The following is a 27,617-nucleotide window of genomic DNA, read 5'->3' on the forward strand; positions in this document are numbered from 1 at the left end:
CCCATATGGGTAACTGTCTGCAAGCTGTCCTCTCTGTCCTACTAAAAGCTTGGGATATCTCAGCAGACAGGAAGCAAAAGGAAGTATCTCTTGCAGAGATGAGGAATCTAGTTTTAATTGCATTAGGTCTATACTCAGACTTGGAAAATGCAGGCTGAGGGACATGTTGTGAGTGGCAGGAGACAGGTAAGAAGCAGAGACAGTGATTTCCAAGAAGATCCAGCTATTACATCTAAACTAAACAGCCAACTCTATGAGCCAGATGGAGGGAACCTCTGAGAGCTGATAGCAGGACATCACAAGGGCTTCCCAGAACCCACTTGTCCGCTTTTCAGTTTACAAAGTGACTTTTGGAGCCTGTTGGGAGGAAGGAAAGAAAATGAGACAACACGCAGCTGCTTTTATCACTTTATTCATATTTCTAGAGTTTAGTGGCTAAGCCCTTAGGGGCTAAGCAAATACCTGAAATTCTCTCTCCATATATGTACATATTAAACCATTCAGAAATAAATAATAAAGAATTCTGCAAGTGTTTTTTTCAATGAATATGCAAAAAAAATTTCCCCCAGTAAACCAATTTTGCAAGTCTTCCATTAAAACCCTATAAAACCCAATGATAGTCATAAATTAACATTAAATTAATTCAAAGGAGAAGTTATCCCCCTTCTGCATACCTTCTAATCCATATCTCCAAGAGGTCATTTTAATTATCACACTGTCACTGCTATTCATTACTCTGCTTTTGGAGACAGAAAGCCAGCACTGTGTCTTTTAGATGCCTTAGAATTCATCATATCAGGGCATTTCATTCTCCATAAAAACACACACAGTTTAACCCTCTCACCTTGAAATTCTGGCAACATCAGGTTTGTTAGGTGTTTTAAATCATTTTCCTTCAAGTGGGACATCTCTTCCTTTTTTCAACCAAGTCCCCCTTATTAGAGAGAAAATAACTGACTGACTGACTAATGAAAGCCCAGCTAATGGCTGGCTAACACATGGGTGCAGTCAGCTCAAATTCTATCAGATCCTTAGCAGGTGGTCCTTTTCTGGAGGCATGCAAGACCAAATTTCTGCCCTGGCTTGTGCCTGCCCATTCTTTCTGATTGCAGTAATGCTAACTGGACAGAAACCACATGCTAGTAGCTCCCAGAAGGTCTGCCTGGGTGTTGTGGTAGGGCTACAGAAGTCTGTGTGAGGCCCTGAGACACAGAACATATCTTATCCTTGACCCTACTTGCTTTGTGCTTCTCCAGTATTGAAAAGAGCCCAGAGGAACCTATACAGCGCTCTCTTTCATCCCTTGTGACACAGATATGGTGAGAATGAGCCAAAGGTATTCAAAGACAGATAAGCACATATAAGGGCTTGTTGGATTCCTGGCTGCATAAATGTAACCTGAGCTGCTTTCAATTCTTCTTAGGATCAAACCTTGGTTCAATGTTGGTCATGCTCAGATTTAGCAGTTTTCCACTGCTGAAGAATCTGTGAGTATTTCCACAAGGGATAATAAATTTAAGTTGCCTGGAAGGTCCGTTTTAGCCTGTAATTCTCAATTTTTCTCATGTCTCCTCATTCCTCCCCAGGACACATTCTTCTCACACAGAGCCCAGGTTGAGAAGCCAGCTGAGGTTTGTCCTGCTCCTAGATCCTAGGGCTCAAGTCCTGTGAAAGAGCAGAAGAGCAACCAACCCTGCTCTCTAGTGAAAGAAGTGTCAGGGGCTACTGCTTCTTTAGGGCCACCCCACCCTAAGAGAAGCCAATTCAGTCTTATTTCACACATCTCTCTTCACCCTCAATCTGGTTCATCCTTTCTCCATCCAGTGGGGCTCAGCACATCTCTCGTCCAAGCTACTGCTGCAGCTCAGCTCATACCGGAAGGAGGTCAAGCGAAACTGCTTACAGAGGTTTCTGATGGGTTGGCTTGAGGCACTTTTAAGCGCACTCACCTTCCCATCCCCTGGCAGACTCTCCCACACCCCCCAGGGTCACCCTCTTTTGCTTTCCAGTTTGAGAACCACTGGCCTACAGCGTCAAATCCACATCACTGGTAGGCATTTCCTGTTAGTCACACAAGACCGGGAGACAAGACTGCCTAGTGACAGTGGCTTTGAGCAGAGATTTCATGTGCTGGCCATCTGATGAGAAGGTGGCAAGGCTTTACCTGGGCTTTCTTGCAGTAGTGGGACCATACCTTTGCTTTGTGCTTCTCAATACCTCACTCAGTACCTTTGGTTCATCCCTTTCAGTGTTTACCTCCAGCCTGCACTACCTCAGTGGTACATCTGTTGGGGAGTCCCATCTTTCTGGACCCCAGCCAGCTATTGCCAGACGACCAAGGTTTCTGCCTATTAGACAGGTCTTGCAGTGAGTTTCATGCCTGCAGCATGATAGGTGACATCAGTAACATTCCTCCTATGACCCCTTTCCTCAAATGATCTGATAGAAGAGCAAAAAACTAACCATGCAGTGGATGATAAACGGCACAGTAAGGAGCGCCTGCCTGACTCCCACAAGCTATTTATCAGGCTCTCTTAATGCAAGCTAACTGGACTAGCACATGCAATTGGCCTAAGAGCTTCGGAGCCTGACACTGAAAGGAGAGACAACACATGCTGCAGCAGGGGAGCGAGGAGTTCCTCGTTTGCTCATCGTATGGATTACCCCTTTAAAGAGGGAGAGGGGCTGGTGGAGGAGGGGGAGGCTTTCTTGTTTTAACAAATAGCTTTTCAGCCGCAGCAAATGATTTCTGCAAATCCATCGCGTTGCTCTTTTTCCCAGAGATGAGCCAAAAAAAAAAGGCCTGAAATTGATTTACCATCTATAAATAAAAAAGAATCAATAGTAAAATTTCTAGCTAATTTCCCTCTCCCTCTTTCCCCTTGGCCTATTCGTTATCTTAGAAATACTCGTCTGGGAAAAAAGGGAAACATTATCGGTTCCAGACCCCAGACGTGCTCCTTCGCCTCAGCCCCGCAGACCAGCCCTCCTCTCCTAGCATCACGTGGAGAGTGTCGGCTCCTTGAGATTCGTCTGGCTCCTCTTCTCTGGCTTGCTGCCAACGTGGCTGCTCCCTTGGCCCCGCTGGGTAGTGCATTTAAAAAGCGGCAGTTTTTCTTTCCTGCCAAAGGAAGAAAGAGAGAGGACAGGTATTGTGAAATACTGGAGTGGCTGAGCAGCAGCAGGTCAGCGGTATGCGGGATATGCTCTGAGGAGAATCCATGTGTAAAATCTCACAGGGAAGTGCATCTGCAAGTGAGGCTTTGGCAGCCCAAGAGAAATCAGAGGTGGTAAAAGACCAGCTGGTCCCATCCTCCTCTGGCCAGAGCAGGGTTAGTCCTTCCAGCAGACTTCAAGGGCTTTGGACTAGCTCTGAATTTTCCAAGAGAAGGGTCCCACTGTTTCCCTTAGGGCTAGTGCCGTTACAGATGTTTCCCTCTTATTTCAGCATGCACACCCCTAAACCGTTTTGCCTCATTTCTCATTGACAGCTCGGGTATCACTGTAAATTTGTTCCTCTGAGGCATACACCCCTTTACACGACAGCAGGGTTCACAGGTCTGCTCACCTCTGGATTCCCCCCACTATCAGTGATGTTCACCAGCTGGAGCCAAACTCTTCTGCGACATCTTCGGCCTTACTTTGTGGCCGTGGAGCATCCGTGACACCGAAACCTGATGACACCAGAGCATTCAAAGCACTGTGCGACGGTACTGTTTTGAGCAGACCTGCTCGCTCTGCCCATTGACTCCATGTGTCTAATGGTAATGTAAAACTGTAACTGTCCCTATCATTCGGAGCCTGGTGTTTCCAGTGCACCTTTTGGGCTACAGTCCTAGCAAAGCAGTAGGGGTTTAACTACGGACCTCAGAAGGAGCCGAGTTAAGCTAAATGCAAAGCGTTTTTGCAGTGACACCCCGGGAGATGACACGCTAAGAGCTGAGCTCATCACAACGCAGTACCTCGGAAACAGCTCCTTGGCTTCCCGCAGCTTGTCCGGGGGAACAGACCTACTTTGCAAGGCTTTGGTTTCTAATAAGCCTCGCTACTTGTTTCCCAGAAAAAGTGCTGCCGGGAGTGTGTTTACAGTGTGCATGTGGGATGTTTGCTATTTTAAAGAAAAGTGATTCTCTTTCCTCTATTATCAGCTGAGTCTCTAACACTTCTATTCCACTTACTTGTATCGCCTCTTTGCTTAAAGGCCTTAATTAAAATCCTCCGTCTCACAGCCCGGTGCTCTCGCCACCTCTCCTCCCCCGGGGTCCTGACAGCTGTGTTTTACAGCACGATGGGCACAGAGGACTGGACAGCCTTGGCCCCTGCCTATCCAGCTGCCGGCCTACGAATAAAAGGCAAAACACCCGCAGCTGTGCCCAGAGTCGTCACTCTGGGGAAAGGCTGCCAAAAGGCAGGAGGACACGCGTCGTGCCGCTCCCCGAGCCGCGACGGCCCCCTGCAACCAAGGGCACCCCAAGCCCTGCCAATCTTCTTCGTTCACCCCCGAACTGCTATGCAGAGGGGGCCCCTCCACTTGTGCCTGATCTACTCTGTAAGCGCACAGTCTGGTCTCACAGCACATATCTGGTGTTAGGCGCTGTACAAAAGCATAGTGAAAGGCAGTGAAGCGGGAGGTCTATCAGTTCTCACGGCTGGATGGCCAAAAGTGAAGGCACTTACCCAAGGCCACCCAGCAGAGTCAGGGCAGAGCAGAGGTGAAAGGAGCTGAGGCGAAAATCGAGGTTTCCTGATTCCCCCACTCCTGACTCATCCCCCGGTGAACTGGGCCCCTCTAACGCTGGCTGCAGCACCGGCACGGAAAACCTACCTTCCCACCACTCCAAATGCAGACGTCTGTTTGTCAGTGCTTCCACTTTTATTGCAGAAGGAGGTTTCAAAATACATTCAAAAAAACTGAAATAACTTAGAGGCTGATAGGCCAGGGGCTAAGGGGGCTCTACCTCCACTGGCCCCCCAGCACACACGCTGCCATCAGCTCAGCCTGTACCACGTCTCCACTTCAATCGCCAACCCACGACACAGCGGTATTTTGAAAAGATAAACACTGAGACAAAAATAAATAAATTAGGACCCTGGGAGGGAGATCTGAGAGGCACACTGAAGTGAGAACAAGCAGTTTCTTCGGTTCTGTCTATAATTACATTGACATGTTCCTAGACAACGCTGGAGACCCAACACGACAGCAGCTGTGGGCCAAATGGAGAATCCTACAAAACAGACAGGGAGGCAAGTCACTCAGTGCAGCACTGCCCGGAGGCTGCACCGACGCTGCCCACGTCGCTGCTGCCGCCTGCTCAGCGCCCGCCAGCTCCGGGGCAGAGACGAGCCGGGGGAGGCACGGCTCCGCTCCTTGCTGCCCAGGGCAGGACAGATGCACCGGCTGCTCTGCGTGGCCTTTCCACTTTTCCTGTCTCATCTCTGCGAGTGAAGGGAATACAATAATACGAGCCATGCAAAGAGGATAAAAACAGGTCTTAAACCTCCTGCATTTTTCAAGAGCTGGGTAACACAGATAAAGGAAACCCTAGTTAACCAGCAGCGCTTACAGGTGGGATTTTTAGACACTGGCATTTTTCAGCAGCTATCCAAGCATCCACTGAACTGAAGCATCATGAGTATCAAGCACTCTGTTCACATGAGGTTCCTGTGACAAAGTGATTTTTGGATGTACAGCCAATTGACAGACAGTCACGATCAAATCACAGCTCTGCTGCTTGCTCATTGCACATACAACAGTTAATCTTGCCACCATGCAAACTGTTTTGCAAATTGAAATCTCAGAGGCATAGCAATTACAATACCAAATTTATACCACATCTCTCAGTCAGCTAACTGTACATCCAAAAAATCACCACTTGAATAATCTGAATACATTCACCTTTACTGCTAACCCCCCCCAACTACATGCTTGATCTCAACACAATTTTGAGTTACAGAACCCCATGAGAAAAATGCCAACCTTTGATTTCAGCAGCAAAAATGCTCCTATCTAAATACAGCAGAAGCATAATTCACGTTGAGGTCTAACATCTTGGCTCTTCTTGTGCTGCTTTTTTTCCTGTTCTGCAAACTGGGGACATTCCTATCGCTTGTTTTAGCATTCTCAGCCAGTGTGCAGAAACACAGGTCCTATATACATTTATGCCAAATGTGCTGCACATTGTTAACATATAAAACAAATATGTAGGTATTTCTAGTTTTTAGGAAATCCTAAGCCTTAAAGGTCTTAAAATGAATCAGCCAACTTACAAACCAGGCTAATGTTTTAGATGAGCTGAGCTTTAGACCACCACCTCCCAGAGGACAAGGACCCTCACAGCCTGTAAGCACACTCTTGGGGTTTTGAGCTCTTTCACACACACACATTTCTTGAATTTTGTTTCCATACAGTGAAGCAAGTTGAGGTGGGGAGCAATAGATTTTAATTAGCAACTTTGCAGTCTGCAAATTAAAGAGGGCCAAAATAGAAGAGAATTCTGTGTTTAAATTGCAAAGGGAGGAGAAAAAAAAACATTATTCAAACCATGTGACTGGGATCAAAAATGAATCATCAAGGCTTGAAAATGGCTAACCTCTGATCCTTGAAACCAAGAAATCTGGCTGCTGTCATGTAGCTGCTGATCTAATTTTTACACTTTCCCCTTCGTAGAGCAGAAATGCGTTTCCATTGCAGATAGTCAGCCATTGCAGCTAAACAATCAATGCCTGATTACTTCAAACGCTTCACTCTCAGGGATGCACAATTAGCCAGGCCCATCTTTGACACTGCAAGGGGAGCGCAGTATTTTCTGGGAATGTCTGACAAGTTTCAAATGTAAAAAACACAAATCAAATAGCCAGGCAGATAATGACAGCCAGTGCCCTGGCAGTTAGATAATGTGCACGCTCCAAAGGCCAATTAGAAGCAATAAAAACAAATTTACAATGGTAGAGCAAAGGTCAGAAATCCTCAGCCATTACTGAAGGATTGATTTTTTTTTCAGTCGGTCACCAGTGCATGCCTATTCCCAGAGAGTGAGCACACATTCACACTGCTGCCACATGACCACCCACCTGTTACAGCAGATGACGACTTCTGGGCCATACACAACCTACTAGCTTGGAGCATGAAGGATCCCAGCACTATCTGACAGTCTCATTGGGTCCATACGCTGTGGCAGTACCTTTCTGAACGCAAGGACTGGACTGGTCTCCTGCTCCCCGGGAGAGTTTGCAAAGGTCTCTCCCCTGCTGCAAAAGAGATCCTGCTACTTGTAGTGCATCCCACTGTGCCTGCCCTCCACCACCGTCTCACAGAAACAAGGCATACCTTCCTCACAGAGGGGACAGTGCAGAGACAGGAATGATTAGCTTGTAACTGGGACCACGTTTTCATGCAAGGAAAGAAGTAGTCACAACTGCAACCAATGCACATGGCTCAGCCCCAGGTGCAGCTGTATATCTTCACTGCCCTTGAGCAGAAAGCTATGGAGAGGGTGGGAACAGGTTGTGTCTTGTCCCCTGTCCTCCTATTTTCTAAGGATCAGCAGGGTTGTATTTACCTGACAGGATGCTAGCAGAAAATGACCATCCCTTGAGTTTGCGCCAGTCAGCAATATTAAATTAGGATTGCATGCTATCTACATTAGACATTACCCATGTAGACACACTTAATACGTAGCAGCTCCCTCTCCTTTCAAGGTAGGGTACTTTGCCCTGCTCTTTGGAAAGGATCGGGCATGGGATAACACAGCCACTGTGAATCTACTTACTGAGCCCTGGCTTCCTCAGAGCAACAAGCCCAAGGAAGGAAAAGAAAATCAGCTGGGTATCTCCAGGCTTGTCTACATGAGGATGCCCAGGAGAGCTAATCCAAATACATTTAGGGTATAAATGTAAAGCTGATTAGTGAAACCACAGTAAGCTCCTATGTGGATATGCTCCTTCAGAGTTAAAGTAGCCATAATTCAATTTAGTCATTTAGCTCATTTCCAAAAGTAAATTAAGGTAAAGTAAATTAAATTAAACCAGCTGACAGCACCTTCATTTTGAAAGGGATTGTTAACATGGACACAATCTACTTCATACAGTAATTCAGATTAGTTTCCCCTGCTGGGCAGCCCATCAGGCACACTGGCTCCCAGGGCTGATCCTGAAGTCGTGTGTGTTACGCACCCTCTGCTCAGGGACCGTCTGGAAGCAGGACCAAGCCTGAGGTGTGTTTAGCTGCTCGTATTTGCATTGGTGTGTGTGCTTAAATCCAGGGTGAAATCATTACAACCAGCATTCTGATTTCCAAGCGCTTGACAAGGTAATTGTTGTAAGATGGTATTTTGGTGAGCCCTCTGCTGGAAGCTGGCCAAGCAATGCAAATCTCCCCAAACTCTGTAAATGGATCTTTTTCACTGAACCCACGCAAATGTGTCACAGTTTAAAACCTGAAAGGTTTTCTTTAACGACAGCTACAAGTATCAAGAGTTGCATAAAACGTGCAGACGCGTGTGGGAGTGAGCTGACAGATTATAATTACCAATAGAGAAGGGGGAAAAAACAAAAATTAATTTCTGAGGCAAAACATATAATTTGCCTTTAAACCACAGTAGTGCTCCCATTACTAATGCAATTCACAGCCCTGGAATCAGATTGAAGTTGTTTGACTCCTTGGCAGTCTTTTTCCTTTTTTAAAAATTTTCCTTTTAAAGGTGCACCGGCCAACGTGGGAGGATAAAGCCGGGGTTTTTTTTTTAGACACTCATATCAGCTTAGCACTGTTTGAACACGAAGGAAACCAGGTAACAGAGAGTCTGCAGGCTCCGGCTGCAAGACATCCTTTCTGTGCTAGCTGGTAGGATCACGTACCAGCATAACACCGACAGGCCCTGCCAGGAGCTCAGGGAAGGCTTTTAAATTTAGTCTGGTGCCACTAGTCACTACAAAAGCAACACCACTGTATGCAGCCCATAGACCAGGTCCTCGTGAAGTCCCTGAGGCAGATTGCAATCCTCCCTCCAAGGAGCCAGGCTGGTGATGGAGGGTTTTGCAGTTGGCTCTCTTTTTTTCTGCCCTCATTTAATTTCCTCTTTCTTCTCCAAATTGTAAGTGGTTTTGCTGACCTTCTCCTGGAGCAGCACTGGACGAAGGTGAACACACCATTTACTTTGCCACGTCTGCACGATTCAAGAGGCATTGCCAGTAATGCTTACGAAAGTGGCTCCTTTTTGGTGCCTTGGTCCCTTCACCACCTCACATGCGTAGCTGGGTGAACTCCTGATGTTACGAGTAGCCTGGGGAAGTGAAAAGCCTGCTTTTATCCGCCATAGCAAACGAACTGGCCAGACCTACCAATGTCTTCAGGATTGCTCTGAGGAACTTCTCCCTGAAGTCCCAAGTCAGTCTTATTTCCCAATAATGAATTAAAAATGGAGACACTCAACTTGTCCTTGGTGGCAATGACAGCTACTCAGAGTGACTGAAATGTGCAGCTGAAATCTGAACTGCCTCCTTAGCCCCATGTTGGACAATGTATATTCTGTCTGGCCCATGCAGACATTTCATTTAACCCAGTTTGCTAACTGGGCTGGAAAGCCTGTTTCTTATATTAACACATGCATATGTCCTGTCACTGGAGCACAAGGGATGACGGCCAGCCACATCGCCTTCAATACGAGAGAAGTCATCAGCTAAAAGAAAAGGTGCCAGATTTTCCTTTCTCTCACTTCCACAGAATTGCAATGATATTGTGCCCTGGAAGCTGTGGAGTATATCAGATGATCTCAGTGCAACCAGGTGCAAATTTGGTCTGGAGTATTGCTGCCCTGAAAAAAATTATAACTCTTGTTAGGACATCCATTGCCTGATTTATTAGGCTCTGCCCTCCTCTCTTAGCCACTGCTAATGGTGGGGAAAAAGATCACAAAACAGTGATTTAAGTTTATGGGAAGTGAGCTGGGGATGGCAGCAAATAGATACCCTACAGAATGACAAGAAATGGCCATCTACCTAAAGCAAACAGGTGGCTTCGCTTCCTGCTCTCATCCCAGTCATGGGCAGGTCAAAGAAAGCACAAAGACACACAGGTAAAACCCCCAAATTACGAAAGACAGATCTTCAAGTGCAGAGAGATTTTTAGAAAGGCGGCAAGAGGTGGGCAGGAAAGAATGCCCCTGACGTGGTGGGACAGAAGGACCTACGCACAGCACATGCCAGAAAGCAGCAAATCCCTCGGATGGCATTAGCTGGTCCGTAAGACCATGTAGCCTCTGGATGCATCTCTGTAGCTTTGGAGGGGACGCAAAATTTGCAAGGCTAAGTTGCCCTGACAGAAGTGGCACCCTGTCAGTCTGTGCCCGTCTGCAAGAAGCCATCCCTCAGTTCCACCCAACACGATGCAGGAGCAACAGCTCCGACAGTAACTGGCTGGGCACCCACAGGACTTCGATTGCTACGGGGTGCTTTTAATGTCCAAACAACTAGTGCCCCCCACCTCCAAGGATGACGGGACAGCCCCATGGGCATATCCAGCCTGTTGGGCACACAGCTGTGAACTCATACATCATCATTAAGGCTGCGAAGTCAAGCAGCAAAAGGAAGGAATTGCCAAAATAAAGGCTGTCAGAGCAATTTTAATTCAACCTCCTGGCGGATATGCCTTCTGATGCAGTCTTTAATTACCTCATCACAGCCTACTTTTTCTTCAGCAAGACTGCTGCCTCATTCAGTGCACGACAGACAGCAATTAATGAAGGGCCAGTCAATATTTTGTTCTGTCTTTTTTTTGTTCAGCATGTGGCTCCAGGCATTATTTGCTGCATGCCATCAAAATCCTGCTCTTAGAATTATCCAGAATGGATTTTTCTCTGATGTGTATCAATATGGCAGCTGAGTGCTTCCCACACAGCAAGGAATTTCTTTTCCAATGCCCCTGAGATGGGAAGGCCTTTTACCTACAGGAAAATTTGGTGCACAAATGAGTTCTAGCATGCTCCAGCAGTGAGGCCCAAATGGGATTTTTCAGGGTTCTTACCTTACGTGTGCATTTATTCAACGCACAATTCCCCTAACCTCAGACACAGCTATAAGCACTCCGCACTTCTGTAATTTGGTTTCCAGTGAGTCCAGAAAACCAGAAACATGGGATTAATGGCTCTCAGAAAAAAAAGGCAGTGGTTAGAGAAGCAACAGCTCCTCTGCTGATGCTGCCCTGGGGCATGGCTCGGCCATGCAATGAACAAGCCAGGGCTGAAAGAACACAGCAACATTGGTACAGGCAAAGGGATGGACTTAAGGCAGTGCAAGGTGACTTGCATTTGCAAATTTTTCAGCAAAATTTCTATTTTTCTACTGTAACCATTCTGTGTAGCCACTGTACTCTGCTTTCTCTTCATCTCTTACAATTTCTTCACCTTTTACCAAAGATTTCAGTGGAGAAGCGCTTTTCTCACTGTCAACCCAAGCAATTTTAACCTTCACTTTGGCAAAAGTAGAAAGAGGTGAGTACAGGACAGAGACTGAGTAAGACGAAGTGCTCCCTGTGCCACTGACAGTATCAAAGGGAGACCAGCTCAAATGCTTTCCAGAGAGCACAGCAGGAGCAGAATTTGCTGGTCACCGAGCAGTGTTAAAGAGAAAAGCACAGTAACGAGCGGAGAGGAAGAGCGTGAACCTTCATTGCCACCTGACAGCCCCTTTCTGCACTGTAGTCTCCTGCTCTGTGCCCACTTAACCCAGCCTTAGAGAGAAGTCTTTGTGTACAGGCGGACTTCCTTGAGCCTCTCTGAAACACATCTAAGTGGCAGTGCTCACTTCTCCAGCAGCTTTTTGTCTCTGTTACTCCATTAGAAATTCATAGGCCTCCTGGATTCTCACTCCAGAAAACATCCAGCATTTTCAGCAAGGCTTTTAATTTATTAGCTCACATATGAAAATATTTTAACCTCCCTGCCCTCCCCAGCTGAGTCATCAGTGCTTTCCTATCTTGCTGCAGACACATCACCCTCAGGAAAACAATTGCTTAGCAAGCTGATAACAGTGGACATTGCCTTTCTGAACTGGGCATTCGTTTAGGATCACGGGGGCTTCACAAGATGAGGACTGCGGGGCACGTTGAGGTTACTGTTTGAAACAAGTCCTAACCTTCCCCGGATGGCTGTGGGAAATCCTGCAAGGCCACCGAGGAAAACTAAGGGGAAGGCTGGAGGAAGCTCATCAAGAGAGAAGGGGCTGAAGGGTCCTGGGAGACAGAGCAGCTCAGCTGTGGTGGGAGAGAGGGTGCACGGGAGGGTAACAGTGCTGGATAGGGAGGAGATGAAGAGAGACCTGTCTAAGAGACAGGGCTAAAAAGGAGCCCCTTTAGGCACTTCATTTGCATGTCTGGCCTCTCTACAGAGTCAGGATAGGATCCAGAGGTCTATTCGGGGCTCTGCACTATTTGGCAATTTGAGGTTTGCCCAGAGGTTCTTCTGGTTACAGAGGGAGCAAAAGCCCCTAAGCTTGATGCCAGTGGCCAGCTGTGAACACCACCTCTTGCTCATAAAGGCATGTTAGAGCAATGGGCGGGAACAAGGGTTGCCCAGTGCAGAGTTGGGTGCACACAAGCTCACCCCAACACTTCAGAGACCCCACACCAGAATGGTGGGTTCAAGATTCATGTCTAGCAACCAATTATTTGAGGACAAAATGCTGCGTCCCCCTGACCCTCGCACTGGCAGGGTCAGCAGATACTCAAGGGCTCCAGCCCCTTGGGAAATCGGTGGCACCTCATCTCTGGAAGCATGATGGGCACAGTTCAACAACCAGGAGCCAAAGGCCTCATCTACTTGTGACTGTTTTCCTAAGGACTTCTCTAGATGACAGTGGGTGGGATTTTAACCACAACAACATCCAGCCAGTTGGATGCACTTATATTGGCACATAGACACCGTATCCAAGTATAGCTAATCCCCTTTCCCTCACGGGAACAGGCTGCAGAAGTATAATCCCCTTTATCCCGGGACAGTGGAGGTACTATAGCCTCAGCTACAATCTTGGTTCTGCAACCAGAGCTGTTGCATCGTTTCTTGTCTTTGGCTCTTGCTCATCCTAATTCAGTTCCCACCGAACTGCCCATGTGGCCTGTGCTCTAGGATGGCTGTTGTTGGACAGCCTGACTGAGTGGACTAAACTCTGTGAAAAGGTGCTTGAATTTGGGTGCTAGCAGTATTTCTGACTTTCAGGACTGCTTCTCGCTCCCCCTTCCTATGCCTCAATTTCCTTCTCTGCAACATGGTGAAAATGGCATAAACATTTTCTTCATTAAGATCCTTCAATCAGATGGGCTCTGTAAGCATTTACGGTTGTTGTTATTTCCAGGGCTATCACTGTAACACCTTTTGGCCACACTAACTCCTCCCTCAGACAGAAATCATTCTGTCTGCAGTATGCTGGGACAAAGGAGCCAATTAGTTTTTCCTTTTTACATTTACATACATTTATTAACTCTGCAGCTTTCTTTCAATGAGTATGTGGAATTGGGCAACGTTTTAATATACTTTCATAAACTGTGGGCACAACATGTCCTGTTTCAAGCTAATAACCATGCCATATAATTAGTTCTGATTACACAGATATTTATTTTACATATCCTAATCCCTTCCTAGTGATACTGCCTGACCAAGGCATAATTGAAGCCACAACCCTCTCCCTTCCCTTTCCCAGCAGTTTTTAAGATTTCGTTTTGGACAGGTTTGCAGTTAACATGACAGCTTCAAAGAAAGATTTCATTTCATTGATGTACATTTTATATATATATTTTATATATATACAGGCTCTGATCAAATGTCAGGTGACAAAGCCCAGGATACAAATGAAAATCATTTGTCTACTTACAGGGAAAAGCTGGTATTTGAAAGCTATCAGGAAATTAACAACATGAATCTTTAAAAATCTATTCCTTAAACATCTGTTAGCTTTGGGCTGAACATTTACCGTATGTAGGATTTTAATGTGAGGTAACACTCCCCAAACAAAAGCCTCCTCACCCCATTAAATTTTAGGGGGGGAGCAAGAAAAATGTGCTCTGTGCATCCCGATTACAGATGTGTATCTTTCCCTGCCGGCATGGCTGTCTCTATAGAGATGGACATGGATATTTGATGAGATTAAAATGCTTCAGTTACCACTGTTACCACTGTTACCACTGTCAGTGGTTCTTTAATTTAAAATGAAGAAAGCAAACAAACATTCCTTTTGATGAGGTAACTGAATGATGCCACGGAAAAGCACTTTGCTGTCAGGTGGTAATTAGGTTCAGTGATAGTCGTGGGTTTTCAGCCTTGGAGGCTGTGGCCCCTGGGAGTCTGAAAGAAATGATACATTCAATTTCCGGAGCAGAGGAAGATGCTAGATGTTTTTCTCTGCTAACCCTGCAGGTCTCTGCAGATAAGAGCGTTCAGAACTGCCGAGCTGACAGTCCTCCTTGAGCCAGCAGCCTGAACTGGGGTGTCGAGATCATGAGCAGGGACAGGGAGATGGACCCAAAGCAGGGCATTTAAACACCTAATGCAGCCAAGCTGATTCTGACCACACGTATAAAGAACTACCCAAATGGCTGCACAGAAAGGATTTTTCAGGGCTGCAAAAGGAACTCCAGCAACGGTTACATGGCATGGGCTGATATCCTACACATCACCAGAAAAGCTTCAGGAGAAAAGCGTTCCTTTGTAAATAAGCAACTGTTCCCACAGCTATGTTGTTTAAGGCAGGGAGGAGAAGAGAAAAGAAGGCTCAACTGACTCCTTTGGTTGAGTGGAACAGGTGTATTTCAAATCTGCTTTTCCACTCCAAACTGTAAGTTAAAATTGGCTATGGTATTAAGAATTGAAATCCAAATTAAACATTCCAATTGGCCCGAATGGATTTAATTGGAAATTCTGAGTTTGGGAGCACACTGTGAATGAGCGCTTCCCATGAAACAGGGATGCTGGCCCCGCTCTGCTCTCCTCCTCGCGGTATCACACAGCTCTGCCTGTTCAGAGAATGACCGTCCTCAACAAACACTTCAGTGGCATCAGCTCTGCACCTCGCACCATGTAACAGGGACACTGAAAGGAAAAGGAGTTGGCTGACGCAACGCAGGGTCCATCAACAGTGCAAGGATTCGAGTTTGGGCATACCGTGTTCATACTTTTGGGCATTCGTCATTAGTGGCCTTACTTCATGTCCAAAAGGACTTCCTTTTGGACAAACAGCCCCCAAACTGGTTGTTAGATCCTCTGCCCTGCCTACAGGCTACAGCTCATAGCCACAAAGCCAGAGTAAGGGATCATGGTGAGAGGGGATCCCCAGGTAACATGTCTCAGTTGGACTGGCCACAGACCGTCAGCACTGCACTGGTTCCAAAGAGAGACGGAGAACCCTGCCTTCAGCACAGCCTTGCTAGTAATTTCCTGAAGCACTGACAAAGTTTTTACTTCCAGAACTAAAACTTTCCAAAATAAAGTGGGTCTGATTCTCCTCTCACTCTCAGGAGATAAATGAAGGGTAAGTCTGTTAAAGATACTGGTATGAGATTGGTGACAGCAGACAGAATTCAAGCAAGATATCGATATCTCCAAAATCCCCTGAATATTTTTTCAGGCATAAACTAGGTATCTTTCCTGATCATAAATGCTTTATTTCCAAATGGAATTTCAATAAAATAAGCACAGTCAGACTAGCACGCTTATTATAAAGCCATAATGCAGTAGCACTGAAGTTTAGTCATGAAAGATATTAAAAAAGCAGCCCTGCTAAAGCAAAAGAAATTACTTTCTGACCTACCGAGTTTTAGGAATAGGTGCTAGAGGTCTCTCCACCAAGGCGTTCAGCCTGTAGTAATCCAAGAATGTCCTGGCCACATTTCTTCCAAGCTTCATATCTGTGAGTTTTTAATTAAGGAGTATTTTTGGAAATAATTAAAAATAATAGTAATTTTAAAAAGCAGAGTGTAAAGGTAAATTACTGTTATTTGATGCATGAGCAAGTTTTACATTAACCATCCCACAGTGCTTAGGCTTCAGGCAAAATGACTTATGTAAACAGGTAAAGTGAGGGTCACCTGGTTTGCTTCTTGTTTTCACAGGCAAAGGCTGCACGAAACCATAGATAGGAGGAAACAATCTTCCCTTTTCCCCACACGCCTGTTTGCATGGTGTTCAATGAATAAAACACAAGACCATAGAAGCCTTCCAATTTGCATGTTCAGAGAAAATAAATACCTGAAAATGCCTGGATACAGACAGTATTTCTGTTCCTGTATCCAGGAAACGAGGTCAAGAATGTCATGGTATGAACCAGCCGTGGACTAGCATCCTCAAGGCTGGGATTAAAGCTGTAGCCCTCTGAACCTTCTGCACTGTCCTAGGATGACCTACTGTCCTTTACTCATGTTGTATTCAGGACCTAAAACTATCATTTTAGCACTGAACTGGAAGGATATCATCGAAAGTCCTAGATTAGCTTAAGGAGGTCAACAGTAACGCTGGGGCCCCTTCTCTCTTTACTAGCTCTGATTTCTCCTCTGGATAACCCCAAGCCCAACACTGGGCAGATGCTGCACATCAGAGATGCCACAAAGACCTAGCAGACACTAGAACCAGATGCTGCTGAAGACTCAGCTTTCTAAAAAGAAGCAGAATAACCCATGACCGTGTGGGAAAATAACATCCCAGACAACATTCACCACGGGACGGCTCTCCTCCTCGCATGGAACGCCAGGACGAGGCCAGCCTGTCACCAGGCAGCACTTGCTCACTCTCCAGGGTGAAGTCCAACTGGAGGAAATACAAGGGATGCCACTATCCACAGCTGTATTGTGGGGACTTGGGACTCCTTTATTTTGCTTGTTCCTAACCCATGCCTCCACATGCTACAGCCATCACGTACCACCCCATGATACTTCTCCAAATGGTCTCTGTAATGACAACAAACACAAGGGGTGCTGATGCAGTCACTGATGTAGGTATATAAACTAGGGAAGCTAAATAGACCTCTGCATCTGACATCCAGCAGTCTAGGAAAATAAGTTGTTGCTGGTGTGCTTTGTGTGCATGTGTGCGTGCTCTGTTTTATCAATAATTATCTGCTGATGTTTCCACTAGAGGAAAATTCCAGAACTGCAACATCCCAGGGGCTTCCAAGCAGCTTCTACGAAAGCACTAGCCTCTAAATGAAGCTTTTATTACCCGCCCACTTACATTAGACACATCAAAACAAGTGAGCTTGAGACATCAGGTTCAGGCATCACTGTGAGATCTCTGTTTATCATTTATTTATTTATTTATTTGCAGGTGAGATTGAACCGACATGGCTCAGTCTCTAGCTCTAGCCCAGCAAATGAGAACACTATCGTAGGCCAGCCCTCAGCCCTACCGGCACTGCAGTCAAGCCCTGATCTAATGGCTAAGGCCATTGACGCTGGTTTTCTCTCCCCAGTGATCTGGTCCCACTTTTGCAGTTTCCATTGCTGTGTCCTGGGACAGTTACATGAATCTGTCCCTTCTGTTTATTGGCATCTTAACACCATATGTGCTGCAGGCATCTATATGCTGCCCAAGAGTGCAGCACAGCCAGAACAGCTGAAGTTCACGACTGTTGTCCACATGGACGGTGACAGTCAGTTGTATGAAACAGCACTAGTTTAATCAACAGCTGCTGCAGGACCCAGCAAGTTTCTGACTGTGCTGAAGGATGGGACTAGCTGTCTGCACACTAAGTTTAGAAAGACAGCTTAAAGTTTACCCGTTCCAGGGAGGGCACTGTTGCTTTGAAAGAGTTTTGTGATTCTTGCTGGAATTTGGGGATGGCTGGGGGTAGTCCAGATTCTGCAGATGCTGAACTCAGAGCAGCAGCAAAGGTTAAGAGTTCAAAGCTGTCTCAGAAAGCAAGCAAGAAAGGAAGAGGACTGTCAAACATTTAAGGGACTGAGAAGGCTAACATGGCTTGATCTTGTAGTTTCTTTCATTTACTCAGCACTTTAAAGACACAAAGTGATAATTGGACTCAGGAAAGTCTCTAGGACATTTTGTCAGTGCCAGTCTCAGAAGGTTCCTCTGCCAGAACTGGCCCTGCTGCCCTTTGCTTTGTCCCTCTCCGTCATGCGTGTTCTCACGGTGGGAAATGCCTGACCCACTGTCCTTGGGGAGAAGGCCCTAAGATGAGAACTGGTGTAGCCGAGGGTGGGTGCGCAAGCTCTTACGTGATGCCTACAACTCTGCTTTAACCCTGACCTGAAGGCGTCCGATTCTGCGCTGATCTTGGGTCTTAGGAAAAGCTTTCTAACAATAAGAATGGCTAACCATGGAATAACATCTGGGAATCTCCAGAATGGATGTCTTAAAGAACAGATTAAACCCGTAACAGACAAGAACGGATTAGGTCCAGCTGATCCTGCATGAAGTTAGGCAAATAAACTATACTAGGGCCCCTAAGGCCCACTTCACACCAATATTTTACAGTTCTCAACACCTTTTGCAGCCCACACAGACTTCTTACTTGCTAAGATTACCAGGAAAGATGACAGCATTTTACGGAGCATGGACACACAGATGGACACGGGGAAGTAACTGAAAATGCAAACCTGTCCCTCATGCAGCCACTGAACAGCCACAAAATGGGAACAACTTGTAATTAGCACTGATGTAGAGAGAGTCAAACCAGCACAGGATAAAAAATGTGCATGTCCTATTACTAGTCTCTCAAGCCATCCTACCCCCCACTGCCCTGCCTGTCTGCTGCCTCTGCAAAGGATGAGAAGTTTCTGTCATGGAAATCAGGCACCTGATACATAAAAACAGAAAGAGCAGCAACAAGCTCTCCCTGTGACTGCCCAGCCTGTGCGAGAAACGGACTGGCTCGTTCAGTAAGTGCAGGAGGCATGCGTGTGCTGAACAACCTGAGAGAAACAAACCAAAGCAAGGACATTTTCATTTATTTTAGGACACACAGAAGACTCAGACTCCACTTTGGTCCACTATATATCAGTAGCCCATAAAAAACTGCAACTACAACCAGAACCCACTTTTGCTGGCGTTTTATTTTGTCTGGGGGGGGGGGGGGGGGCTGTTTGTTTTTACCAGCTTTCTTTCTGCAATCACACATGCTGTGCTCTTTCCCATAGGAGCTCCTTACCTAATTTCAACCACAGTTGCCAAAAGGCCGTTTCCCAGCTATTCAGATCACATGAGCTCAGCTCGTATCAGACACTAGAAAATCCATTTGGGAGAACTGCAATGGAAATATCTGGGTGAATCTCTACCTTTCACTAGCTGCCGTGATTCCCTCTCCTCTCCCTTCCTCCCCCATCAAGTCATTGCCCCTCCATGCTCCTTATTTCTGCATGGAAGTGGAAACCAGTGTGTCCAAGGCTCCTCCTGGAAATGCCGTTCTCACAGCATTCACTCCTTGAATGGCATTAGCAATCTTGGGGAAATTTCAGAGCAATCTGTTCTTATACAACTCAGCCAAATTTCACAGATGTTAGGAAGTTCACAGATAAGATGAGAGTCTTGCAGGGCTCTCCCCCAAATCCCCCATATTTATTATCCCCACCATCCCTCCCATCCTGAGACTTCTAGCACTGGATGGGGAACAGAACAGAGGAGGACTGGGGATCTCGTAAGTCATTACTAGTTTTCAGTTGAGAAGATTCACTGTTCCTATTGTGAACAGTCTGCTTAAGTTGGAGCCTCAAGAAGCACACAGCCTTGTTCTGTCTGTGCGTGGAGGCAATAAAAATCTCAATTTGGAAACCAGCTAGCAGTACAAGTCATTAGGGGAGGTACTAAATGTTGCTGCTTTAATAGCTCACTGATCATTTAATAATGTCACTGCTGCAGAGCATGGTGGCACCATTTGCTAGCTTTTGTTTTGCTTTCTGAAATTCAGGGTCATTTCACTTTCAAGTGAGTGGATTATCTCTCTTTTTCCCTCTTGCTAGACACTGCAAACTGCTTTAAATAATTAGAAAAAGGATGGCTTCTTCAAGTTCACCATCTCATTTTCATAAGGTCTGGTGTCATTGCTTTGGAACAGGAAGTGAAGCTGTGGTGGTGGTGAGGATTTGACAAGGGCAAACCGGTTAGCAGCCCCCGCTCATCTTTGATAAGTCCTGTGGGGTCCCTGCCAAGCAGATTGGATCTCTGCTTTTATGTCTCATCTAGAGGACAGCACCTCCATCAATCTGAAACACTGCACTGGGTTATTAGTTTATGGAATTCATCCAAGTTTAGTCCTAAGCAGGATTTAAAATCATGACCTTCCAGTCCAGAGGCAGCACTTACCAGACCCATGCAAGTCCTTTGTTTCAGACAAACAGGTTTAAGTTATCCTAAAGACTGGAGGCTGGGGGGGGGGGGGGGGGGGAGAGGGAAGGGAGAAAGAGAGGAAGGAAAATGAGACACAAAGAGAAAGAAAGATTAATCTTTCTAATAGCTCAAATTAAAAACCAGAAGCAGCTCTTTGTTAGACAAAACTGAATTCTACAGCAAATCTCAATCCACCACCACAACAATCCTGTTATTTATGAAAAGACAGATATTTTGTGTGTGAGAGATTCCCAGATGACTGTGGTCAGTGAGCATACCGTCAGCTTCGTACAGTCTCAGGGGAAGCATGGATGAGGTTTTCTCATGTTTATAACAACTTCTATCAATGGATCAAAACCATTCCTGACCCAAACAAGAACTCTAATGGAAAATGGCATTACTTGGCTTTAAACCACAGTGATATATCATGCCAAGCCTAATCAGAGCTGGCCTCCTATTTTAGCAGAGCTCTGTTTTCACCACAGTTACTTACTTGTGTTGTTTCCACAGGGCTGACACTATTCTCTGATGAGTAAGAGATGCTGCCCATGTCACATCTAATCAGGAGGGTCCCTCCAAATTAAGTGTAATGGGGGCAGTGTAGACACTTTGGTGGGGGTGCTAGTCTGTGGCTTTTCACCAGCAATTAATCCTGTGCAAATCTGGGTGCAGACAACATATCCTTCCCCAGGAGAGTCACTTCAGAGAAACAAGATAAGCTTTCCATGGAAGGCTGTGTGTCCACATATACTCTAGCATATCTGGCTACATATTTTCAAACCATCAGCAAAGGAAGAAACTTCTAAAATGGGTGTGCCGAGGGGACAGGACTTGCCCTATTCCTCCTACTGACACTCAAGGGAGCAGGGCCTGAGCAGGCAGGCACTGAGCACTGCAGGCTGTTGGTTATGCAGGACTGCGAGCTGCGCGTGGGCAGGCTTCCTGGGGAGCGTCCTGCCACTCTGAATCAGTGCTGGCTCTTGGCACAGCTGCAGCGTAAGAACCAGGCTTGATGGGGGAATGACTGGGTCGCACCATCTCAAATTCAGCAGCAGGTCAGACTAGAGAACTGCAACCGTCCCCTCTGGCCTTAAACTCTATGAACGTCCTGAATGCAGCCAGCCTGGAAATAGCGGCTGGACAGACTTTCCCCAAGTATTCTCGCACATTAGAGGAGCATTTGCATTCCCAACAGCCTCTGTTTCTGATCCAAGGCGGGACCTGACAGCATAGATGCTTTTGGAAACAAAACGTAACAGCAATGATGAGTCTTCATTTTTATTCTTCTTGTGTGTTATCAGAGAAGGAACCAGGCTGAAAGATTCCTGACTGACTATTTCAGGCTTTCAGGCCCTTTTCCTGAAACACTTGATTGTGGTGGAAGAAATTACAAAGATGGAAGTTGTGCGCTCTTCTCCCTGAGTAATCAGAGGCCTGTAATTTTCCCTCCTCCTCTAAAAGAGGAGGCTGGAGAAAAGGTAGCTCAGAGCGCGCTGTTTTGTCTCTGCCAGAGGGCATATGCCATGAGGAACGCGCTGTGTTCTCCATGAACTCACTTCAAGATCAGCTACAGCATCTGCCCTTCTTGTGAACTACCAAAACAGTCCGATCCCAGCTAGCACCCGGCATGGGGACCAGAGCGATCTCGTGGCCGAGACAGAAATGAGCAGGCAGGTGAGGACGATCTCCGGATGGAGCCAAGCCACCAACCCTGCTGGGGTCCTGCCCACGATGGACAGCAGAGACAAGGGGAGCAGAGGGAGCTCTGTGGCCTCTGACGAGGCCAGCGTGTGAACCCCGACTCTCTCGCTGCCATGCAGAGGCACCAGGGAAAAGGCCACCCAGCACCCTCCTGCTGAGGAGGAGCCCTGCGCAACTCTGCACTGCAGAGCTGCCACCACGCGCAGCCAAGAAAGGGGAGCACTAAGTTCAACAGGGGATTCAAGACACATAGGAAGGGGAAGAAAATCAGGGAAACGGAAAGGTGAGAGATGTCTCAGATGCTGCCAAAGCAAATCTGGAAACAACACACTGCCCACTTTTATCTCTGACTCCATATGCCATTTATCCGGCACTATGGGAATGATTTTGCAAGGACATCTCTGACCAATGCTCCATTATCCTAATGCCATCTTCACATTGCTCTATACAAGTTGCATTTTATCCATCTTACGGTACCTCTACACCACCGGGGGAATGGAAATGGGCCCTCCTGTAAAGAATGATCTCGCCCAAATTATCAAATGACAAAAGAAAATGGTTTATTTGATATATTGGCTGTGCTGACTCCTGATAAGGTTATCTAAGGGACACCAGTCAGAATCAAGCTCACACCTGAAAAAGAAAAACCCCAAAAGGGTGAATTTCAGTACCAGTGTATTTTAATTCATGAAAACACTGCAGCAGCACCTCTCTAGATATTGGTACACATAAAAAATGATTTACATAAAACCTGCTTATAGAAGCTTCTGTCAAGTCATCCCAGAATGAATTTGGGCCAGTATTCACTGGTCCCACATTAATATCTGAGCAATGTTCAGTCAGAGTATCAGGAAAACACCAGGATAAGTCTCTTCTTGTGATTTTAACATTTCTGATCTTCTGTATTGTTTAATTCTGGTCACTTGCCAAATCTGGGAAGGAGCCCTTGTGGATTAGCTGACCTCAGCTCTTTACACAGTCAATGAAAATTACAGAGCTGATTTTCTCTGATACACCAAAAAGGAATGAGGGGAGAGGAAGCAATTTTCGAGTGAAAATTCAGCATTCACAATCTTCTCCTATCGCTGATGAATGTTCTGAAATGCACAGGGGAAAAACAGCAAGAAAGCTCAAGTCTTAACAGTTTTTTTTTGTTTCCAGTTTGGCTGGAAATGCAAGAACAGTACAATCATTTCCAACTGTAATTAGAACCCAAAAAATACGGTGGAAAATCATGAGCTGAATTTTTTTGAAGAGCATCTTGGTCCATCACAGAGTACCCCATGAACATGATGACACACATCATTCAATTTCTAGCCGTTCTCATTAGACATTCCATTCAGAGGTTTCTACATAACATTCACCACCACCCAAACGAAATCGGTTTCAAGATGAATGGTAGAAAGAATGTTTCAACACATTAAAGTGTGGATAAACCATTTTTCATCTCTAAATTGTTGGAAGCTCATGAATTGTATAAATCAAAACTAGGCATCAGTAGCCCACTGCATGCTGCATTTTCCCTCTTCAGCTGCAGCTTGCATTTTCAGACAGGGTATAGTCACTAGCTTTGACAAGAGCAATTCTAAAAAGAACTAAGAAATAGGAGGATTGAGTGCCTTTTTAATATAAATCATATAACTGGTTTTAAAGTTTCAGGCAGAGGAAAGATAAAGAGAACTACACCATGCACACAGTGATTGCAGGACTCACGGTGATTCTGGGGGACCTTCCTCCCTCGGCTGGGATTCCCCAGGCTCTACTGTGCTCATGTGCAAATAATTGCCATAGGCTCTGCCTACTACTCTGCCTACTACTGCCATGGGCTCTCTGGTGTCTGAGCAGATGCAGAGGATTCCCTGGAACCTACCTTCTACCACACATCTGAAAAAGGATTCAGTACAGTGGCTATCAGATAGATTCAATCAAAATGCCTCTCCTTAAGCACCTGCTCAAAGACCTACTGACTTCAGTCAGTCTGTGATCTGTCCCTGGAGCCCAAGGTAACTTTGGCATTTGTAGTGGACAAAATGCAAAGAAAAGCTGATTTATCCTTGCGAATTGGCTCAGGTTTTCTCTCAGGCCATCCTGTAAGGAAAAGGGACCATGGTCTCAAAGGCTGTACCTTTAAAAGCACTTGCAGTCTCCAAGTAATAGTCATGCTTCAGTGTGTTCAACATTTCGGCTGAGCTCAGTACAAAATGCAGTGATTTAAAGCTGTGAGATCAGGCGGGATTCAGCAAATTCAGAATTATTTATTTCTTTAGAGCAGAAAGTCTGGCTACAGATTATTTACTGCAAATGGGCCTGTTTGGGGAGGGGAGAAAGGAGAGGGGGGAGAGAAGGGGCAAATTGAGTGATTGAAATTTTTCAATTAAAACAAGCAGTTTTTAAAAAAGATTTAAGGTTTTATTGACAAGTGTGAAATAATTCAGGTGGCTGGAGCCCTGCTAAGTGCAGATCATAGAGATGGGGATGGGAGGAAAAAAAAAGAAAATTTTATTCTATGGAAGAAGAGAGGGAAGAAAGAGAAAACAGAGAAAAAATATCATTATCTTTGTTTCTTCTGCTACATTAATGTATTTCTCTCCCTGAGTTATCTCCAGTATCTGCAAGTATTGATTCAAAATAAGGCACTGTGCTGCAGGCTGCAGGCAGCAGAAAGCTCTGCTGGGAGTGGCATATTTTCAGGGCTGTCAGAGCATAAAAAAGATCTGGGGATTGGCTTTACAATGGGAATTATGTCTGGCCAGATCAGAGAGGGGGCGTCTACCCTCTCCGTAAGGACCAGGCTGGGCTGAAGCAGTAGAGAGGGCCCAACTCAAAGGATGAGTTGATGATGGAGGTGTCTCTGGATGCATTGCTTGGGTTTGAGTAGCACGAAAGGACAGGTGGACAACCAGGGTTAAATGAAGCAAAACGCACCTGGATGGGAAAGATGGAGCTTCAGCTCATGAATGCCAAGACCTCATTTCTGCCCGCACTGACAACCTGGATTCGACAATTAATACCGCTCCTGAACTCAGGTTATCTGCTGTGACTTGGGCCAAAAGCTCTCTTTACATCAGCAGCACACACCTCATCTGTAGGTGGTCACTTCAAAGTGGTGTTGGTGAAGGGTGGAAGAGAATTAGGGCTGTTACTAGTAGAGAAACAAATTCTATTTTGCCTGTGTAAGGAGGAGTAAAATATTACTATAATCTCCATCCCACCAATTAATTGCCTCTTTTACTATTATAATTCTCATTCCCAGAAAAATTTAGCTTTTTCTAAAACCTTTGATTTTTCCTTTGTGTTTTACATTCAAGCTGGAATGCAGTGATAAGGGGCTATGTATATATATATATTTAATCTCCACACACATACATATAGTTATATATAGTCTCTGCCACAAATAACATTACTCTGACTGCAGTCACAAAGCCCCTGCTCGAAAAACTACTCACTCAAGCTGGCTGGCTTTCGTACATCCTGTTCCCCAGGGGAGGACCGCTGGCAGCAGTGGGTTGGTGTCCTTATAAAGATGCCAGAAAGGCCTGTAGCTCTCCCCATCTCCACTGGCTGTTTCTTCCCCTCCCTTCTCTGATGGGGTGCAAATAAGCCCTTGCAAAACTTCAGATCCACCACCTCCGCTCATTTACACAACTGACTTCACTGAAGTGGCTGGAATTACAACACTGTAAAGTGCCCATATGAGAGGCTCTTGATTTAAAAAAAGGGCATTTCAAAGCAAATCTTGCTAAGGGATTCTGCATTAAGTGGTAGACCAGCTTTGGAGTCAATGAAAAGGGCTTTCTTAACATAACACAGCCAGCATCCTCTAGAGTTTATCAGAGACCAAAGCAGTCTCCATTTTCCAGAGTGTCACTGATGGCTATAAAAATCACTTTCCCTTCAAAATTTCTTTCTAAAGGTAAGGCCTGTCTACTGATCCTTGCCCTGGCACAGCTCCTGTGCAGCAAAAGGAGAGTTTGGACTGAATGACAGTCTGGCTAAAGGCCTGTCAGAGAAAAAAAGGCAATAGGACTAGGAAGCTGTTTGCTTGTTCCTTATTTTTCTAAAACAAAAACCCAACAGTTGTATATGACTTTGCATTTGGAACCCTTGTATTTTGAGACTGCTTCCTATTTTGCCTGTCAGCATAGTCTTGCTATCTGCTTGTGTTCCTCATCTGTATCTCCATGTTACTATTACTATTAATAACCAGAAATAACTCCAGGAGCCCTATTTGCCTCCATGCACAAGTTTCAGTATCGTGCTGGAGAATTCACACTGACCTGTAGCTCACCTGACACAGTGGCACCAACTTCCACAATACTTGGAAAGCTCTCCCTTCCCAGACCTGCTTCCAACAGTGCTGTTTGCATCAGATCACCAGGGAAACATTCACCTGTGGATGCCAAAGGTTGTCTGCTGCAGCTGCAGACACTGATCCACAGGACTGAGACCGACTCACTTCACTGAGCAGCAGTGAGGTTCCCCGGTCGCAGCAAAGTGAGGCTGGATGGCCAAGCTCCCAGCTGTGTCCCAGGCTCTTGCAACAAGCAGCGTTTGGCTGTGAAGTCACCAAGCTGAGTTAGACTCTACTGCTTCTGAAGTTGGTTTAATTTCAGCTTAATTGACTGGGTTCTTTAAGTGCTTTTGGAAGAATGATCAGAAGCCCAGAACGCCTGAGGAGGAAAAACAGAAAGGATTTCTGGCCTTTCAACCACAGAAGAGTGAAAAGAGTCTTCAAATATGTAAAGGCTACTGTAGAATATGATAAACTTTTCTGCATCTACTGGTGATGGAAGAAGAAGTAACAGTCTTAACTTACAAGAAAACAGATTGAGATTAGATTTTGGGGGAAGCTTTCCTGCCAAAAGACTAATAAAGCATTGGAAAAGTATTTCATGGGGAGGCTAGGCAGTGGGATCTCCATCTTCAGACAGAATTAGAAAAACAGCTATGAGGAATGGGGTAAGTTATCCTGATCCTGTTTCAAGACAGAGGGCTGAGCAAGGCACCCCCTCTACCTCTATTCCCTAGGTTTCAGACCTTGTCACGTAGGACCCCTCTCCCCTGGGACTCTCTCTCAGTTCTTGGCAAGCAGGATACAACAGTTCTCTGATCCTTTTGTGCTGCCAGGAAGAAAAGTAAGGTGCAAGAATCCACTCCTTTGCAGCTCATAAGCCCAGCAAGACTACCATAAACATCTTACCACCTACCAACACAGCCTGCAAGACAAAATTCAGCCTTTCCCTAGAGGTGCTATCTGCCATCACCTTCAGCTGGACTGAACTCCAAATCACCTGCCCCATATTCATCTGCTCCTTACTTCTGAATTCAGTCACTGTTCTTTTTTAAAAGCCTCTCTGCCTTTTGCTGCTAATTAAAATATTGGTTGCAGTCTGGCTTGCTTTTCCAAGAGGTCTGGACAGCATTGCAGGCAGTTCAGACAAACAAACAACCAAACAAACAGAATCCATTAGGAACTGCCACTGCTGACTGTCGCCCTTTCACATACATCACATTGAAAAGGTTAATGCCTCCCAAAAGGGGTGGAAGAGATGGGCAGGGGGAAGGGCAGGCGGGAACCAATCCTGTGAGGACCAGATGTCA

General features: G+C 45.8%; 1 protein-coding gene across 1 annotated transcript in view; it reads right to left on the reverse strand.

The window, feature by feature from the left end:
- Positions 1-396: 396 nt before the first annotated feature.
- The window catches only part of LOC112985226 (AGBL carboxypeptidase 4), a 588,669-nt gene continuing 561,448 nt past the window's right edge, over positions 397-27,617 (reverse strand). The window contains exons 9-10 of the mRNA XM_064516411.1: positions 15,793-15,889; positions 397-3,121 (exon numbers count right to left, since the gene is read on the reverse strand). Of these exons, the coding sequence (XP_064372481.1) occupies positions 3,001-3,121; positions 15,793-15,889 (218 nt within the window). The 3' untranslated portion in view covers positions 397-3,000. The remainder of the gene's footprint in view (positions 3,122-15,792; positions 15,890-27,617) is intronic.

The sequence above is a fragment of the Dromaius novaehollandiae genome, chromosome 8 (assembly GCF_036370855.1).
Source record: "Dromaius novaehollandiae isolate bDroNov1 chromosome 8, bDroNov1.hap1, whole genome shotgun sequence".
NCBI classification, from domain to species: domain Eukaryota; kingdom Metazoa; phylum Chordata; class Aves; order Casuariiformes; family Dromaiidae; genus Dromaius; species Dromaius novaehollandiae.